Raw genomic sequence first — 17,877 nt, forward strand, 5'->3', positions numbered from 1 at the left:
ACTGCATCGCCCATAACCAGACACCCCCTTTGACACTTGGGTTTGAACTGTACCTCAAGATTAACCTGTGAACAACCTCTAATATAGGGTACAGAAATACAGGACCATCTAAAGACCATACTGTAGTCTGTAGTGTACAACTGAGTTCCATACTTGAATGCGTTCTGTAGAGACGAACTGATTGTGATTGGCATTGTCAACTAGGAGCAACAGGTAGCCATTCTCTAGTCTACATCAGTGGTTCTCAAAGTGGGGTCTGGGGACCCACAGGGGTCTTTGGGGGGGTTCTACGGGGTCCCCAGCGGCCTGCAAAATGGGTAATGCATCAAAATCAGTTTATACCACTTTAACTCTACATTGCATATTTAAAAATGGCTGTGAGCTTGCCAATTATTATGTAAGTTTTTTCAGATGGGGTAGTGCAGGCAAACTACCTCTCCCTGGCCAGCTGGGGCACCTGATGGAGGCAAAAGGAACTGGTCAGAATAACGTGTTCCTTCCACGCGCTACGTCCAGCCGGGGAAACTCCCCCCTGTCAGGTGAAAAGAAGCAGCTTGGACTCCTCATGCATGGAGGAAGCATGAGGTCAGTACATTGCCCCCCCAGGTTGGCAGAGGAGTGTAGTGCCCAGGATTACATTAGATAATTGACACTGGGTGCAAAAATCGTGGCATAAGAAATGTCCCTTAAATTAAAGGCCATGTTTTAGTTTTTGCTTTTATTTATTCGCACAATAAAAACAGTACAAAAGCATTAAGAGAAAATAAGTGCAGGTGAGAAAGGAAACCCTAAAGGGCTTATACATGGTTCTCACTTAAAATAATAAACAAATAGTAAGTTAAACAAAGTAATCAAACATAACATATAACAACATATTTGAATCAAAGATTCAGATGGCGGGGTTTGCAGAGAGAATTCCAGACCACAATTATACCCTCTGTCCTCTGACAATGGCACTGCATCGTACATGCTTTATGAGTTAATAAAAAGCACATATGTACATCTTTTTGCCATAGCATGGGCAGGTTCTACAAATGACAAAATGACCATTAGCATGGTGGTGTTAGGAATGTTTTGAGTAGTGGGGTGACTTCATAAGGGCACTGTGTGTTGCATTTGCAGATAATCAATCAATTCAATTTAAACTAAATATTGCTTGATGATGATAAAGTAACAACTTCTAACAAGCATAGTATAGAACATTATGTGCTAGTTGTTTATTGTGGAAACAAATGGTTCCCGAGCTATGTGGCCCATAGGTCAGGACTCAGGAGCCTGTCTCCTGTTTCTTTAGCGTGATGTGTAGTTGTGTACAATGTGAGTATGTCGTAGGGTCTTTCCCCCAAACCTTGATCCTGTGTCCCAAGGATGGAGCCATTCTTGGGTAACTGTACATTTTCTTTTATAGTCTTTGGTATGACTCGTCCAGAGATTGAGCCCTGACCTCCCAATCTCAGGACGGACAACCAGACTTTTCCCCCAAACCTTTTAGCTCGAGACCCAAAAGAGAGAGCAAGCGCCATGGGTGACCCCTACTGGTTGGTGGGGGGCATCTGATCTGTTCAATGGAGAGGGGAACTGAGTAAGATATGGTAGTGTGAACCTCTGTGTGTGTTATACTCTCCCCTTCTCACTATCAGGTAACTCAATGTGCATCAGGGGATGCACATGTGCATGTGGTTGTCAACACTCCTCAGGCCAAAAGAGTTGGCAACGACGGGGACTGCAGTACACAGGGGGAACTGTCTGATGACAAAACTGGTGAGAAAATAAAAATAATAACCCAACTAATGGTTCAAAAAGAAAGTTATTTCAAGTTTAAATGTGTGAAAGTGTGCAGGTGGTTGAATGTGGACAAAATGTATGTTATTTACACATTAGTAACTAACGTTCCACGCTTTTGCAAGTGCTAATGGGGATCCATAATAAAGTAAAGTAAAGTTCTATAGTTCCAAGAGGAAATCTGTACCACAGTGTTTATGTAAACTCAACTGTTCTCAAATGTCTTTACCAATACATCTTTCTTTGACCTAATGGCACAATTCCCATGAGTTTGACTACTAACCAACATACAGAGTTTTTAAAGATAGATTCTAAACTCACATCCTAAATCCCCCCCCCCCCCCCCCCCCCCCCACACACACACAAGCACAAATATACACCCCCACCAAACCCTGTGTGAACCCACTGACTAGTGTTGTAGTCGAGCAATGGGACATACACACACACGTGACTGAAAACTGCTGTGTCATGCTGACAGTGGTCCTGTCCTCAGACGTGCAACCATATTTGTATTGCCAGAGAAGTGGCATGCTAGTTGTGACGCAGGCGATCCCATTTAGGTTTCACTTGTATTCATGCCATCCAAATATGTGGGTGACTCTGAGACTGATTAACTTTGCTTTGTGGGACTATTAAATCGCTTTATCCTGATACACAAAATTACATAATAATACACAATACAATCATCAGTGTTAATATTACTGTGATAGACCCAAATGGACATTAAGGGTTTTACTGTGTAATAATACTGTCATGTAACAGTTACATTGTAACTAATAGTAATACAATATACTATTAGAATATAGCAACAATTAAGTTGCTACACTCTGTCAATATCCTGCAATAAGTACTGGATCCAGTTGAAACAATTTGAGTGGATGTTCCATTCAATGAACTTTTTCTCAACCAGCAGGTTAGGACCCAGACATAGAGCATAACATGTTCTGAACTTCTGAAGGTATAACAATGACTGATTTTACTGTGATATTTAATACCCCGGGCCCCAACATCATAGTGAATGCAGAATTCAATGTGCTAGAGAGAAAATGCAAGGTCCAAGCGTCAATCTCTTTCTTACACTTGACCTCATGAAAGCTATCGGGGGACTGGGGTGGGGTGTAAGTTACAAGCCAGCTACATTGTTTGAGAGGCTGTCTTTTTCACCAACTATACATAGGTTATGCATCTGATCTCAAGGGCAAAGTAGTGTTTTGTTTTGTTTTGTAAATGGCCTGTGCTGACTTGTCTGTGCCATGCCTGTATGGAGTGAATGCTGCCCTTATGATATAGGCCCAGTGCTTCGGTATTGACAGTATAGAATCAATAATTCTCAGAACATGTGACTAATTCATAGGATATGCATATCTCCACCAACCACACTGTCTGTCTGTCTGTCTGTCTTTGGGTATGTCTTTAATAATAACTCTAAAGAGACACATTATTAATGGGTTCTTGTTGTCTGTTTACTGGAGCAATGTGATGGCACGTGTTCCAATGACGTGCTTTCTTTAGTAGCAGACTAGTTACTAACTTACTACTAATACTTACTTACTACTACTTACTAGTTGACCTTGAAGACAGGAGACGCTGAGTGCCTGTTCAGGCTACACTGTTATGGTGAAAACAGATAATCACGAGACGTATGTATTTTGGTCCTCACTGGTGAGAACATACACCCACCGCTATACAAAGCTCTTGCCATCACGGCTGTATAGGGTTAGGATTGAGTGATGCACATACTATGTGTCACATAGTATATGATGAGACACAAGCCTCATCATATAGAAGATTAGTTGGCCTCCTTTCAGATTTACTTTTGTTTAAAAAGCCATTATGTTCTAATGACTTGTCCTTAATGCATAAACAATGAATAAGAGCTCCCTCTGGATGTCTTCCTCACTAAAATGTACATAGCCTACATATAATAATATTAGTATTACATTGTATTAGTAATGTATACCACTTAACAATATTGTACAAAGTGCTTTACATAACAATAAAATCAGACATAACATATATAGTCACTCATTGGATGGCAGCCAAAAAGGTAGCTCTGGTCCATAAAGGTATTGTATTGTAGGCTACTGCTTTATTGTGGACCCATTTTCATTCACGGTATACGGATCGGATGACCTAAAACGAAATAACATCATAAAACAGTACGTGCATCATTATGAAAAGAATGCGAGTATATGGGTGAGATGTCTCATGTCATGATGAAACGTCATATATGAATATGTGGAATGTCTCAGTCATATCTGACGTTTCTCCTCTGTGCAGCAGCACCCACGTTTCCAACACATGTTTACATGGAGCCTGGCTGTTCTATTGGCTGGACACTGCTGGCGACATGTAACATATGACAGCTGCAGACGGCACATGTTTTTCAACGTGATAGCAATTTTGTGCTGGAGACCCTAGTTGTCAGTTGGTCGGAGATGCGACAGCGAACGTACAAGAACAACATTTAGGTCGACTCTGGTCGAGTACAACTGTTAATGGCGCCAAAGTATCCATTGCTACTATTATTGCCCGTTGTTTTGTTTTCTTTCAATCGCTGGAACAGGTTCAGTCTTCTTTGTCATTCTTTGAGAAAACGACAGAATCCGAAACGGATAAAGGAAGGCTGCACAACTTTGATAGGGACTACTTCCCTTACTTAGTTCTACGTAGTTTTGAAAAATTAACGTCGTTCCTCTGCCACATTTCTAAATTATTCATTTCAGAACATGTTATTTCAACCAATGGTCTCGACTTGTTGAAACGATGCCCATTGGTTTGTCTCCGCGCCTGCCCGCCTCTTTTACGTGCAGAACGTTAATATTCATGAATCATGTTGGGTTTCATTGTTTGACCCCAAACCAATCAGTAGCAGTCTGATTAATTTACAACGCTAATATTCATTACGCTTGACCCAAAACTTGCCTATCAACAGCAGGCTGTTTCATATTTAGAATGTTAATATACCGGTATGTTCTTTTCTTTTTTGTTACGGTCTGTGGTTTAATATTCATGATGTTTGACGCAAAGCTCACCTATCAACAGCAGGAGGCGCGGCTTCGATTGACCATCGAATTGTTGTAGAATTGGGCCATGCACAGCACACACTGCACTCACTGACTCTTCTGTCATGTCTTGAACAGTGTTCTTACCTCTCAGCACCTATGAACGAATTGCGCTTATTACAAATCCAAGGACAGCTTAAGAGTGGGAGAATATATTTGGTAACCGGCTACTGTAACTCCACTTGTTGTTATTGTCGAGATAACAGAATAATTTGAGGGATATTTAGTTTGTTAATAATTCCGTAAAACAAAGGAGCAGGGATGTCTAAGGATCCATTAACCATCACACTGGAAACGACCACGGGTTTGCATGGGTCACTACCTGTGGTTATAAAGAAAATAATGGAAACACCACCACCGAATTTACTCGAGGGCGACGACGGTAAGTCCAGCAGGTTCGTGTGTGGAGCAAGAAAGAGTTCGTATTTGAACGAGTTTAGCCGAAACATCCCGAAACTGCTTGCGCGCACGTCCACACAACCGAGAAATAGTGGTCAATTATAACTGGGATATTTGACATTGAGACAACACGGGAGATAAATAAAAGAGTAGGCCTATAAGCTTAAATAATTCTAAAAAAATATATATAAAAAAAGAACACCATCGGTTTATTTGTGTTAATTGTTGTTTTGCCTTGTCATAAAAATAACTTGATGGTTGATATGAAATATTATGTAAATATATGAAAAAGAAGACAAATCGTGAGGAAATGTAGCCTACCCTACTACACACATGATGCGAGATACAAGTAGGAGCTATAAGCATACAGTTTACAAGGATCTACAAGAATTTAGGCCATATGAACAATGCAGATATTTTCATACAGGATTACAGGTGGACATGCATGATATAATAATTAAGCAATTAACATCCTATCTGTGGCATAGCCTATATAAAAATGCTGAGTGGGTCAGTGGGTCTAGCTGTGACTTCATTGAAAGACTTGAGTTTCATTATTGTGGCAGCTAGGGATGGCAGGATCTTCACAAAGATGTGTTTGTGTTCCAATAGGAACTGCATTAATTAATGGGAAAGATACTAATAAATATGGATATTATAGGTTTGGGAATTACTGTTGAAATGTCCATTTTCAAACTGTGATGGCTATCGGCATCGGAACAACTCTATCCTTAATCATATTCTGCACAATTGGGCCTGAATGTTTTATCCCTAGAGTGAGGGGGTCCAGTGGCTCTGTTATAGTGTGGGGACTCATGCATTAGTGCAATGTGTAAAGAAAAGTGAGGGGTGCTCTACTAGTTATCATCGTACATCATCATGACGTAAAATAGACACTATGTCTATTTGCTCATGACGTAAAATTGTCCATTCATTGTCAATGGGAATTTAATGTTTGTGTAGGACAAAGTTTGTGAACATAAACTAAAAGCATAGGAGGGGCTAGCCCCTCAAAAACAAGAGCATCTCTTAGACGAGAGCATCAGGTGACTGAGAATGTCAATGCAGGAAGCCAGGATTAGACTGTCAGCAAGATCAGTACATCCACAGCTACATAGAAGGGGATTTATTAGTAAATTAGGGAGGAAAAGGGTAAACACAAAAGAGAAAGGGATGTATCCTAGGGTTGCTGTGTAAAGCACTCCTTACAAAAACAAATGCACATTTGAGAGTGAAGTGCTTCAAAAGCCATATGTACTGTACTGATCTTTTTTTTAAGTTCTGTTTATTCATTTTTTGTTTTTTACAAATAGAAGTAAATTCAGAAATAAAAACAGTGACAAATACAAAAATAAACTAAAACACACACAATAACAAAACACAAACTCCAAATCAAGACAACCAAAGAACATTCAAAGCACAACAAAACAACAAAAACAATATATAAAAAATAAAATAAAAACTCCAATATAGTCAATATACATAGATCATGGTCACAAACATCATCCAGACAAGACAGGTTGGGCTGTCAGGCGACAGTTATACATGTTCAATCGGGGGCACAAGTGTAAGGCGGTTAACATGAGATAGAAAAGGCACTCCTGTACTGTACTGATCTACCGAGATGTGAAAAATCTGTACCGAGTAAAGATGCGGAACCATTGTGTAATTTAAATATCACACGTGTGAAGTGAGGGGCCAATCATCTCAATTTGCGTTCTCACCTTTATCTTCAATGTTTGTGTTACGCAATGTTTGTGTTTACACGAACACTCAAAATTGTCCATTCATTGTCAATATTTGTGTAGGATTGATTGTCAATGTTTGGTGTATGTTAGCACATACACCAACATTTCCGTGGTACACACAGTCAGACACACAAAGCTGGGCACGGTTTGTGTGTATTAGGCGGGCCACTTAGAGGGAAGAGTCACTGTAAATCAATAGAAAGAGTGATCATTTTTATCCCATGATGAAACACTTCTATTCTGTTTGCAGTGGTCTCTCCCAGGATGTCAATGACCCCATGAAACTAGGGGTCACTGAATGGTTTTATGAGTATCATGAACATGATACTCATTTGTAATCACCAGATCATAACCAAATTGGCAAATGTAGTTCGGTTGACTTGAACGAGGACACCGATATACAGTATATTTTCTACAGACAGCACTATCCACTATCGTCATTAAAAAATAAAACACCAAATGGGCCCGGACGGTTAGCTCAACCGATCCCGATCCCGACAGCCTTTGCCCCATGACTTCCCCCCATCTCTCTCCTTCCTGTCAGTATACTTTCAACCTATCAATAAAGGCAGAAAAAGCCAAAAAATATATATTTAAACTATTTAAAGGTGCATATTGGAGCTGTTCTGGTAGCTAGGCCTAACGTCTTAACACATTTTATCTTGGATTTTCCTTGTCTGTATTTGGGGCATTTTCAGTAGACGTTCTGATAAATTGTCCCATTGACCTCCATAGTTAGATTAGACTGCCTTCTGCTCCTTACTCATCATGTCACATTACTCTTTTCATGGAAATAAAAAGTCATTCTTTCACCAAGTTGCTCACTCCTCCGGAAGCATCGAATCAACTCTTGAGTGTGTGCCTTGTCTGCGTGTATACATTTAGCTGAAGTGTGAAAATGTCTGTTTCATGCTTGTGTGCATATATATTTATGTACCACTCTGCTGTGCTGACATACACTGTTGTGTGTACTGTTGTCTTCCAGAGACAGACAAAGTGAAGCTTGGCCTTGGTGACAATGTTGACCTTGATGGAGGAGGGAGTGGGATTGGGCCTTCAGCCGCCCTGACCCCAGCCATCTGGGACAAGACTATCCCTTATGATGGTGAGAACTTCCACCTGGAGTACATGGACCTGGAGGAGTTCCTGATGGAGAATGGAATCGCCCCCTCCATGGATGAAGACTCGCCAAAGAGTAGTCAGGAAAGAGCGAAGGAGAAGACAAAGGCCACAGTGGTTGCTCGTGCTGCCCAGGCAACGAAGGCCCCTGTGACCGCCAAGGCCCCTGTGGTTGCCAAGACCCCTGCCGCCCAAGTGGGCCTGCTGCCCATACTGGAGCTGGACGATTGTGAAGAGGAAGTTATCATCAGTGCAGGTGAGTGAGGACAGCAGGGAAAGATGGAAGGAAGTGAGGAAAGTGTGGAGTGAGGATTTTGTCCCTTCTTAAAGTTGACAGTGTAGGCTTATTATTGGGATCATGGGCCCAGTTTGAGAATCTTATTAAACAAGCAATCTGTGTATGTCCAGTCATCAACGCAACTGTTTAGTGTTTTTTCATTCATTATTGACACGGAACAGTTTGAGTTATTCATGCAGTTCAGTCAGTGGCAATAATGAAAAATTGAGGTTCCTCCGGAAAAGTTATTTACTGAAGTATTCTGTACATTACATAGCACTTTATAGACTAGGGGCTCTATTTTTGAACTATTAAACATTATTTTCTAAATAGTAAAAAAAAAAGCTTTTAATAAGCTGCTTTTTTATAAGCTGCTCCACTTTTATTAAGTGCTGTTAGAAATGTACAGAATACTTCAACTAACATGTTTGCATAGAATGAAAGAAGCAGCAGCAGCATATTTATGTTTATGTTTTTGACCTGTTGAGCACCCTTTCTCCACCTGTTGGAGTCGCTCTAAACGTGGGCCTAGGCTATACATGCTTGTAAGTGTGTTAAAAGTCACGCAACACTAGAATGTTCTATGTGTGGAGTTGGTGAGTGGGAGGGAAAAAATAGAAACTGGTCTAACTGGGTAGATAATGGCAGGAGTACAGTGTTTTGCATGTATCTACTACTTGTTATATTAAGTTCCGCAGGCAGCTTGATGTACAAGTACACAACCCTGAACATGATACTACTGCAGGGATTTCCCCCCAATCTAACCCTTAATGCTGAGTGTAGAGCAGGGAAGCATTCACCTTAAATTATATTTCTCACCATCTTTCACACAGAGATGACCACAGACGAGAACAGGATGACCCCAGAGCCTATCAAGCCTGAGGAGGTCGAGGTGGACGTCAACTTTGAGCCAGATCCCACTGACCTGGTGCTGTCCAGTGTGCCTGGAGGTGAACTGTTCAATCCACGCAAGCACAAGTTCACAGATGAGGAGCTCAAGCCTCAACCAATGATCAAGAAAGCAAGGAAGGTGTTAGTTCCCGAGGAACAGAAGGTAAGCTTAGGGAATTTCTCAAAATTCTCAATACTGACACTGCATAAGGTGCAACGTCAGTCTTAAATATTCATAGTTTTTACTTTTATAAAAAAAATATATACACTTTTCTCGTCTCAGGATGATAAGTACTGGCAGCGGAGGAAGAAGAACAACGTTGCGGCAAAGCGTTCTCGTGATGCTCGCCGGTTAAAGGAAAACCAGATTACTGTCCGCGCCGCGTTCCTTGAGCGTGAAAACGTGGCACTGCGAACAGAAGTGGCTGAGCTCCGGAAGGAATGTGGCCGCTTCAAGAATGTTGTATCCAGCTATGAATCCAAGTTCGGAAGACTGTAAGAGACTGCATTAACAATTATATGTGCACATACACACATAACTGGCCTGCCGCTATTGGGTCTAAATTAGTCGTTGAGTAGATGGCTAGAATAAAAACTAGCAGTACACTGGGTGCCTAGAATTATTGCCCTTTTGCACATAAGATTGCATCAGTCATAAAAAAAAGAAAGAAAGACAATCAGGCCAGGGATTTGCTGTGTCATTGTTGTCTTAACCCAATTTATAGTGGTCAAAGTAGTGCCTCACAGATTACATTTTCTCCTGTTCCACTGAAAAGATATCATTCAACTCAATGGTATGCAAGGAATTGGACAAAGGAGAGCTGAGAAAGAGACGAGGGGTAAGAAAGTGGAAGGAGAAATTGTTAAACTGTCAACCATTTATACGTGAAGAAAGAATACAATCCGTCTCTCTGGAATCATGTATTCTTAGTAGTAAGTAGTAATATTTCACAAACAAATATTACATTAATTCATTACATTCAGGCTCACACAGCCGCAAGGCATCAACGTTTGTTAACGTTGTATGAAATTAAATATGGCATTAACCTCTCTTCCCTTAACCTCATGTTGAACTTCCTTCCCGTTTCCTGTGTGATTCACCTCCCTGTTTCTCTTTTCTTTCAAGTGCGCTGCAAGAGGAAGACTATCACTGATTTATTCATTTATTTTTTTCTGTTGGTGGAAATGGGGGAAGTGAATAAATGAATCATGCAGCTGGACTGGTGCATGACCAGATGGAGATGAGGATGAAGAGGAAGATATACATGACAATTCCATGTATAAACAGTATGGCATGCTATAGGATTTTGTCTTTTTGAAAAGAGTTCTATTTTTATTTCACTGGTTTTGTTTTTAAAAAACCATACATTTGTGTTAATGGACTGCTAAGAGCTTCTTCAGTACACCACATCTATAGTGTGCTCAGCTCAGTTTTGTACAACATTTTGCCGAATTAGATAATCGAGAGGATTTGGGATGAGACTTGGTGTGGAGGCATGGATAACCCAACCCGTTTGTCTGGGGTGGGGGTTGAGGGGTGACTTTATTCTTCAGGTAAAAAATTCAGTATCCAAGAAAACATAATAGCTTGGAAAAAAACAATATGCTGATTTAAACTTAAATTTGCAATAAGTAAGTGTCTCAGGGGGTAGAGTGGCCATCTCCCGGTTCTATCCCCAGCTCCTCCTGGCTTTGTGTTCAAGTGTCCTTGAGCAACCCATAACTGTTCCCGATGAGCAGTTGTGCCTTGCATGGCTGCCTCTGCCATCAGTGTGTGAATGGGTGAATGTAATGCAGCTTTTAACGCGCTTTGGATAACGGGCATTATAGCAATGCAGACCATTTAAGTTTGCTTCAACTCCTTTCCACTATTTTAAATACCGGTAAGCTTTGAAAAACACGCTCTTATATTTTTCACATTGTATATTGTTACATGGCAAATTAACTTCTTATGTCCAGTAATATTTGGATGACTGTGATGATTTTGGTCATTTCAGCTTCATAGGATTGCAATGACAAAAAAAAGAGAAACTGTAGTGTGTACTCTACTGCACCAGTTGCACATATTTGTACTTTATGGTTTGTCATATTTCTTTGAGTCTTCATCCTACGATTGTTAAGCCTAATATTAGGCTTTATCCTATAGCATTTCATTCTTGTTTGTGGAGATAAGTCAGATTCTCTTGTGATTTGTCTTATTGACCTGTTATTTTAATGCCAAAAAATGCTTCGGAAATGTCATACTGTGTAGAGTACATTGACACATGTAAATATAACTATATTTTCTATACTTGTTTCATTATTTTACAAAAAATATATAAAAATATAAAAAAAAATATATGCACATACATATTACATTAGAATGTTTTTAGAACTCGATATCTAGGAAATCTAATATAACCCAACTTCTCTTTGCTCACCCTGCTTCTCAGGAAATTTGTGTGATCTGCCATCATGGATTAACTGTACCGCTAACAATTTGAGGGGCAAATATGAACCTTCTGGCTCAAATTGAAGTGCCCTCACAGGCTCACACAGCTGTGGGAAATGTGAGTTGCAGGGTTTTGTTTTATTTTGACTAAACAAACCATGAAGTCTCTTGGACAAGTCTTGGACCTGTCATGAACAAGAATCCCTTTAATAGTTTTGTGTCTTAATTACGCTTCGGCCACATGAATGCAGACTAGGGGGCAACAAACAATTTTGGAACATATCACGAGCTAAAGTCAAGCTTTTGTCCTAGGTTTTCTGGGATTTGCACTTTTTTTTTTAACAATGCACTGTGTTTTTATATGTTTTTATATCGGAGTGAAAGCTAATGAGAAAAGGGCATGTTGCTGTGGTGCTTTCATCCCCTTGTATTGTAATTTTTGTTTATATTAACCCATTAAAACCGGAAAGCATTTGTGTCATTCTAGATTTGAGCTATATATATATATATAGCAAAATACGTTTTTCAGAAAACTCTTTAGAAATAGAACTGGTTCTCAAAAATAACAGATATACAAGCTCACAGCGTGTTATTTCATGCTTGTAAACCTATTTTTGAAAAATCATGAAAGTGAATCTTTTTCAGATGGGGTCCTTGAGGCACATTTTCTTTTTGAGAACTACTGATTTTGAAGGCATTTGTAGAATAGCCTCAGATTTGGTTTAAAAATATATTCATGTAAAAGTAAAGGAATATTTCAACCAAAGCTCTAATCATTTTTCAGGGAAAGGTATTTACTTGTGAAATCATGCAAATACTTATTTTCGTTGAGCACATTCCTGTAGTTGCTCAAATTAAGGTATTCAGGCAGTTAAATAATACTTTCGGGCAGTTAAATTTGCTTTCAGGTTGCCGTACGGTCTTTTGGTCTGTGGAATGTACAATAGGTTGTGAATGCACAATAGGTTACCTATAATGTGCTCTTTTCACTGTTGCTACACTTACAAATATAAAAACAAGTGTGAACCCAGTCATTCATAGTATGTATGTAGTACTTTTTGGGCAAGTGGGCATGACCTGTACTTGCCCGTTGCCAGGCAAGTACCTCATCAACATCTTAGTGTCAACCCCTATGTAGGCGCCAATGTAATAATCATACTGAATGATGTCTACACAGGCAAAGCTGCCTTGAGTGACTCCCTTGACAAATGAGCTTCCCGACTTGTCATTATGAATTTGCTTTTTATATGCTCAAGTTGTTTAACTGGTACAGTAACATGTTGAGGGACCCGTTTTTCCCCGACTTGTCATTATGAATTTGCTTTTTATATGCTCAAGTTATTTAACTGGTACAGTAACATGTTGAGGGACCCGTTTTTATTCTTTTGTAAACAATGACTTGTTAGCATTTTAAGTGTGACTACTTTGCGTCCCAACTTTTATAATTATATTAGTAAAGAAAGCTTTGTTGGAAAAACGAAATCATATTTGTGGCAATTTGGCAGCACATCTACTGTATATTGTGTGTCACCAAGTCAACCAAACAGCATATAATAAGGCTTCAATTATCCCCAGTCAGGTACATTTCCAATATACAAAAATGACAGCTGGCAGAATATTGAAACTTCAATTCATAATTCAGTGTATCTGTGTGGGATAAAACAATGTTGGCATCATTGGCAACGTTTAAATCCTAAAAGTTCAAAACTTCCAGGGCCAAATTCCAAACTGTGTGTATATATATATATATCATTACCCTTGCTAACCACCTCTGATATGGTGTAGTGACTAGCTATATCAGAACACAACACAGTAATGTTCATATTGGCGTACAATTAATGTCCAATACAGCCATCTAGTGGACAAAAAATATGCAGGAGAAATATAGTAATAACAAGTGATGCTACAAACTAGTTGTCTCCACCAGGCCGAAGGCATGGGGGGGAGAGTATGTTTTGCACTCCGTCCGTCCGTGTGTGTGTCCGTGAGCAGCTAATCTCCGGCACCGTTAACCCGGTCGATGTCAAATTTTGCACACACACTCCCTGGATGCCAACGATGAACCTCTGCCCCAAAATTTCCAGAACGGCCCGTTATAGCGCCACCAGGAGGCCGCTTTGTGCAAAACAAGTTTTTGCACAGTACACCTACAGATTTTGTCCAAACATCACGCAAATTGGTACACAGTCTCTCTAGAGCCATTCAACGAAACGGGTCTTTCAGATTTCTCAGACTCCATCCTGATTGGTTAAGATTGGCTTCCAAAGTTCACAGGAGTGCTCAGTTTCAAACAAAATGCTGCAAATCATGAACACATCGCGTGATTTCGCATAATTAACTTAAGGTCCATGTTGACATTGGTTCCATTTGACTGAAGCATAGGCTGATGAAAAAGACTAGAAAAATATATTTACAATAATGGTTCATTGGACCAAGTTCATTTCTTGTTTAAATGATTCTATTTATTTCAGATGCATGATTTGTGTAATAATGAAAGCACTAGTATTTAAGAAACCAGAGGGCAAAACAGAAGCAATATAAAAAGATCTTTACTGACAAATCAAAAGTTAATAAAAAATGTTTCACAGAAAATCTGTAGGAAAGGCGCTGGTAATTGGTCTAGTGTCTTCACCTCTTCTTGAATCCATATTTCTTCCTTTCATAAAACAGATCTGTTTTGGAGCTGCCCAAGTTCACAATCTTAGGGCAGCCATCACGCTGTATGGACAAATAGGGAAAGGGCAGGGAAACAGGTTATTAATAAAAGTTAGACTAGGAATGTGCTATGATTAAACTGATTTTCGGTTGGTTTAAATTATGCATTCATCTATTGGTTAATATTCTAAAAGGCCATTGAAGTGACCAACAGTTTTTGAATCAACCTACATCTTTTTCCTGGATGGTGCATTCTTTACAGTAGTAGGCATCAGACACACCAGGTCCTCCACAGATCACACAGCGGCCTTGATAGGAGCCATAGTTGCACTCATCACAGATACGCACCAGTGTGCATGGTCTCACATAGGAATCACATATCACACATTTACCATCACCTGGGAAAAGTAATTACATAATGCAAGGATTAGGGATTGAGTCACAGTAACAAAGAAGGAGGCAAAAAGAGGTGCAAAATATACAAGGTATAACAGAGGTACGTACAGTAGTAAGTGTAACGTAACATATTTAGCAGCATGCTTGGTGGTAGTGCAGAGTAATACATACAAATGTAAATATGAAGCTGTAGAATGAATGGTAATACATCACGGTTGCGTGAATTCGCTTTTTTTTCACGAGTCTTCTACAGACTGGTCCCAACCGCTGGGTGGGCGTTTTGTTTATTTACCCAACAAACACTGACTCAAGTCAAACTTGGCTTCAATTAAAATTAGGGCCGGGACTTTAACGCGTTAATCGAGATTAATTAACTACAGAAAAATTAATCGCGATTAACTACAGAAAAATTAATCGCGATTAACTACAGATAAATTAATCGCACCGCGGAACGTTTCTCACTGGGCGCTTTTCTATAGTACTGACTTGGCTGCGTCACGCCTACTCTACACTGCTCCATGCAGGCAGCAGTACACTCTACACTAGGCTACAGCTCCGTCAGAAGCCCAAACCCAAATTAATCGAATGAAGAAGCCGCTTATATCGCTTTTGCTCCATGGATGGGACATTTAGATGTAAAAGCTATCGGATGGACACGTGGATACTGGATAGCGGCATGGCTGTGTGCAATGAGAGGGAAATATATGACCAACGTTAGCTTCCATGCTAGCTGCTTCAGTTTAACATGTCTCACAGGACACCAGAGACGCGCAGTGATTTCACCACAGCACGAAGCTGTCAAGCTTCTCGATGCGAAACATACTGAAGTAGCAAGCGTGGGAATTCCGTGGTCAGACAATGGTCTGCCCCAACCTCATGTCATGTGAAATGTTTCCCCCATAATAAAGTTGTTTTTATTTGTTTTCTCATGCCCAGCCATGTAAAGCACATTTGAGTATAGCCGCAATTTGCAACTCTAGATTTTTTTACAATGGGTTGAATCTAGAGTTGCAACAAGCTCCATCCACTTCCTATTCATCATTTTTGGTTTGTGATCTGCTTGTCTTAAACGACGTTAAACTCACCAACATTGCAGCTGTAGTCCAAGCTTAAATTATCCTCTTTCAATCTGCCGAGCTTGTTTTTCATAAAAATCCACCGTAGACATGTTATGAGCTACTTTCTGTCAAGACATCCTCTGCAAGTGATTATTTTTCTAAGTGCTGGAGTTCGGAAGCACTCGTCGTACGTCACTGAACGGCCCTGCATTCCACCTGTATCGAATTTGCACATAATGCAGGAGGCAGCAGCGCGACCCGTTAACAAAAACGAGTGCTTCCAAACTGCAACACTTAGAAAAAGAATCACTTGCAGAAGATGTCTTGACAGAAAGTAGCTCATAACATCTCTACGGTGGATTTTTATGAAAAACAAGCTCGGCAGATTGAAAGAGGATAATTCAGGTTTGGACTACAGCTGCAATGTTGGTGAGTTTAACGTTGTTTAAGACAAGCAGATCACAAACCAAAAATGATGAATAGGAAGTGGATGGAGCTTGTTGCAACTCTAGATTCATCCCATTATAAAAAAATCTAGAGTTGCAAATTGCGGCTAATTTGAGTATTCATATACAAACTGAAGACACTTTATATAGGCACTTGCTGCCTATATATATATATATATCACCTGCCTATATATCACTGTTGGGATAAAAACGCATTTTTCTATGGAGTTGTGTGCACTGGAAATAATAAAAAGTCCCCCCATTCTGTGTTGCCTATAGAACTGGAGGTCTGAAAAAAACAGTAACATTATGAAGTATATTTTTGTGATGTCACTGAGATGTACTTCATAATGTTACTGATCTTTTGTCAGACCTCCAGTTCTAGGCAACACAGAATGGGGGGGACTTTCTTATTATATCCACACAACAACTCTAAGGTATATTAATGACAGTAAAATGTTGAAAATGAGTGGAATCCCGTAGTCACTAGTATTCACTGGGATACCAAAAACATTTGAAAAAAAAAAAGGTTTCTCACTGTTCTCGGGTTAAATATTGATATGCGATTAAAATGCGATTAATCGAGATGAATTAACTACAAAGCCTCTGATTAATTAGATTTTTTTTTTTAAATCGAGTCCCAGCTCTTGATTTAGATGATCACAGCTGAGTCAAGAAGTTTAGGGATAAGGGGTTTAGCGGTGACGAAAATGGAGCCCTAGTGTTGCAAATTGCGCCTACTCTAAGTGTAAACAAGAAACAAAGTAAGAATCAGAAAGCAAGCAAAGTGAGTTTGTAGCCAATTTAGTTGCGCAAATGTGCATACTAGTACTCACATTTCTCGCAGAGTCTTCCAATAGCTGAGAAAGAAAAACAAAATATCAGAACACGACACTTGATCCTCCTCATAATGTAGCCAACAGCCAAAGTAGCATAAATAACGTCACCTTGCAAGTTGTAAACAGAAATAATTCACCACACGAATCGTCACATTTAAAAGCATGGAGTGCATTGACAACTTTCCAATCTAATGCACATTTTGCATTGTTATTATCAACTTCGTGAGGTGCCTAGCTGAATGAATGAACTGCACGTCGTAATCTGGTCGTAACGTTAGCATTGTAGCTAACGGAGAGTTGTTGTGAATATTATCTCAAAGCATAAACCATTAATTTAAAATACATATTGTAACATTCTCGAGACGAAACAGTCAACCAGCATAATGTAGAAGTGAAATAAAACATACCGACACCAGCTTGTTTACGACAAAATATCAAATCAGGATGATGCTTCGCCATGTTGCTAACAGAAGGTGGTTCAACTTTCACCTTTGAGTCTTCTTCTTCTGCGTGTGTTGTGTTTCCGGCTAGGCGGCTACTAGAAAGAAGCCCGTTGGCGTATTTCTGCCTCCTGCTGTTGGTGTTAGATACTGCCAGTGATTCTCACATTTACTTACTTACTTACTTACTTACTTACTTACTTACTTACTTACTTACTTACTTACTTACTTACTTACAGAACATTTTCTTTCTCTCAGTTGTACAAATCAATCAATCAATCAATCAATCAATAACTCAACCTGTCTGTTGTAGCCAATTTGATCATTTTAT

The 17,877-nt window shown here is 39.7% G+C and overlaps 2 protein-coding genes across 3 annotated transcripts; one reads left to right on the forward strand and one right to left on the reverse strand.

The window, feature by feature from the left end:
• The first annotated feature begins 4,581 nt into the window (after positions 1-4,581).
• Positions 4,582-12,198, forward strand: tefa (TEF transcription factor, PAR bZIP family member a). Of its 2 annotated transcripts, XM_083786702.1 has the most exons (6): positions 4,582-5,229; positions 7,980-8,369; positions 9,224-9,444; positions 9,565-9,776; positions 10,058-10,120; positions 10,408-12,198. In XM_083786702.1, the coding sequence occupies exons 1-5, from the start codon at positions 5,109-5,111 to the stop codon at positions 10,104-10,106; spliced, it is 993 nt and encodes a 330-aa protein (XP_083642828.1). In that variant the 5' UTR covers positions 4,582-5,108; the 3' UTR covers positions 10,107-10,120; positions 10,408-12,198. The 2 variants fall into 2 exon arrangements, with proteins under 2 accessions (XP_083642828.1, XP_083642829.1); XM_083786703.1 differs by lacking the exon at positions 10,058-10,120 and having other exon boundaries at positions 4,584-5,229.
• A 2,047-nt stretch (positions 12,199-14,245) lies between these two features.
• On the reverse strand, positions 14,246-17,607 carry phf5a (PHD finger protein 5A). The gene is made up of 4 exons (XM_083787033.1): positions 17,514-17,607; positions 17,104-17,127; positions 14,599-14,765; positions 14,246-14,430 (listed from the first exon to the last, which is right to left on the reverse strand). The coding sequence occupies exons 1-4, from the start codon at positions 17,563-17,565 to the stop codon at positions 14,341-14,343; spliced, it is 333 nt and encodes a 110-aa protein (XP_083643159.1). The 5' UTR covers positions 17,566-17,607; the 3' UTR covers positions 14,246-14,340.
• Positions 17,608-17,877: the final 270 nt, after the last annotated feature.

The sequence above is a fragment of the Protomyctophum parallelum genome (assembly GCF_964188405.1).
Source record: "Protomyctophum parallelum genome assembly, chromosome: 17".
In the NCBI taxonomy this organism is placed as follows: domain Eukaryota; kingdom Metazoa; phylum Chordata; class Actinopteri; order Myctophiformes; family Myctophidae; genus Protomyctophum; species Protomyctophum parallelum.

What these genes read in the sequence shown, in the direction of transcription:
- tefa (XM_083786702.1), top strand. Translation starts at nt 5,109, where the DNA reads ATGTCTAAGGATCCATTAACCATCACACTGGAAACGACCACGGGTTTG. An exon ending in GGAAGTTATCATCAGTGCAG is followed by an intron (nt 8,370 to 9,223) that starts GTGAGTGAGGAC and finishes TCTTTCACACAG; the next exon opens with AGATGACCACAGACGAGAAC. An exon ending in GAATCCAAGTTCGGAAGACT is followed by an intron (nt 9,777 to 10,057) that starts GTAAGAGACTGC and finishes TCCACTGAAAAG; the next exon opens with ATATCATTCAACTCAATGGT.
- phf5a (XM_083787033.1), bottom strand. Translation starts at nt 17,565, where the DNA reads ATGGCGAAGCATCATCCTGATTTGATATTTTGTCGTAAACAAGCTGGT. An exon ending in TGGAAGACTCTGCGAGAAAT is followed by an intron (nt 14,766 to 17,103) that starts GTGAGTACTAGT and finishes TACTTTTCCCAG; the next exon opens with GTGATGGTAAATGTGTGATA. An exon ending in GCACCATCCAGGAAAAAGAT is followed by an intron (nt 14,431 to 14,598) that starts GTAGGTTGATTC and finishes TTGTCCATACAG; the next exon opens with CGTGATGGCTGCCCTAAGAT.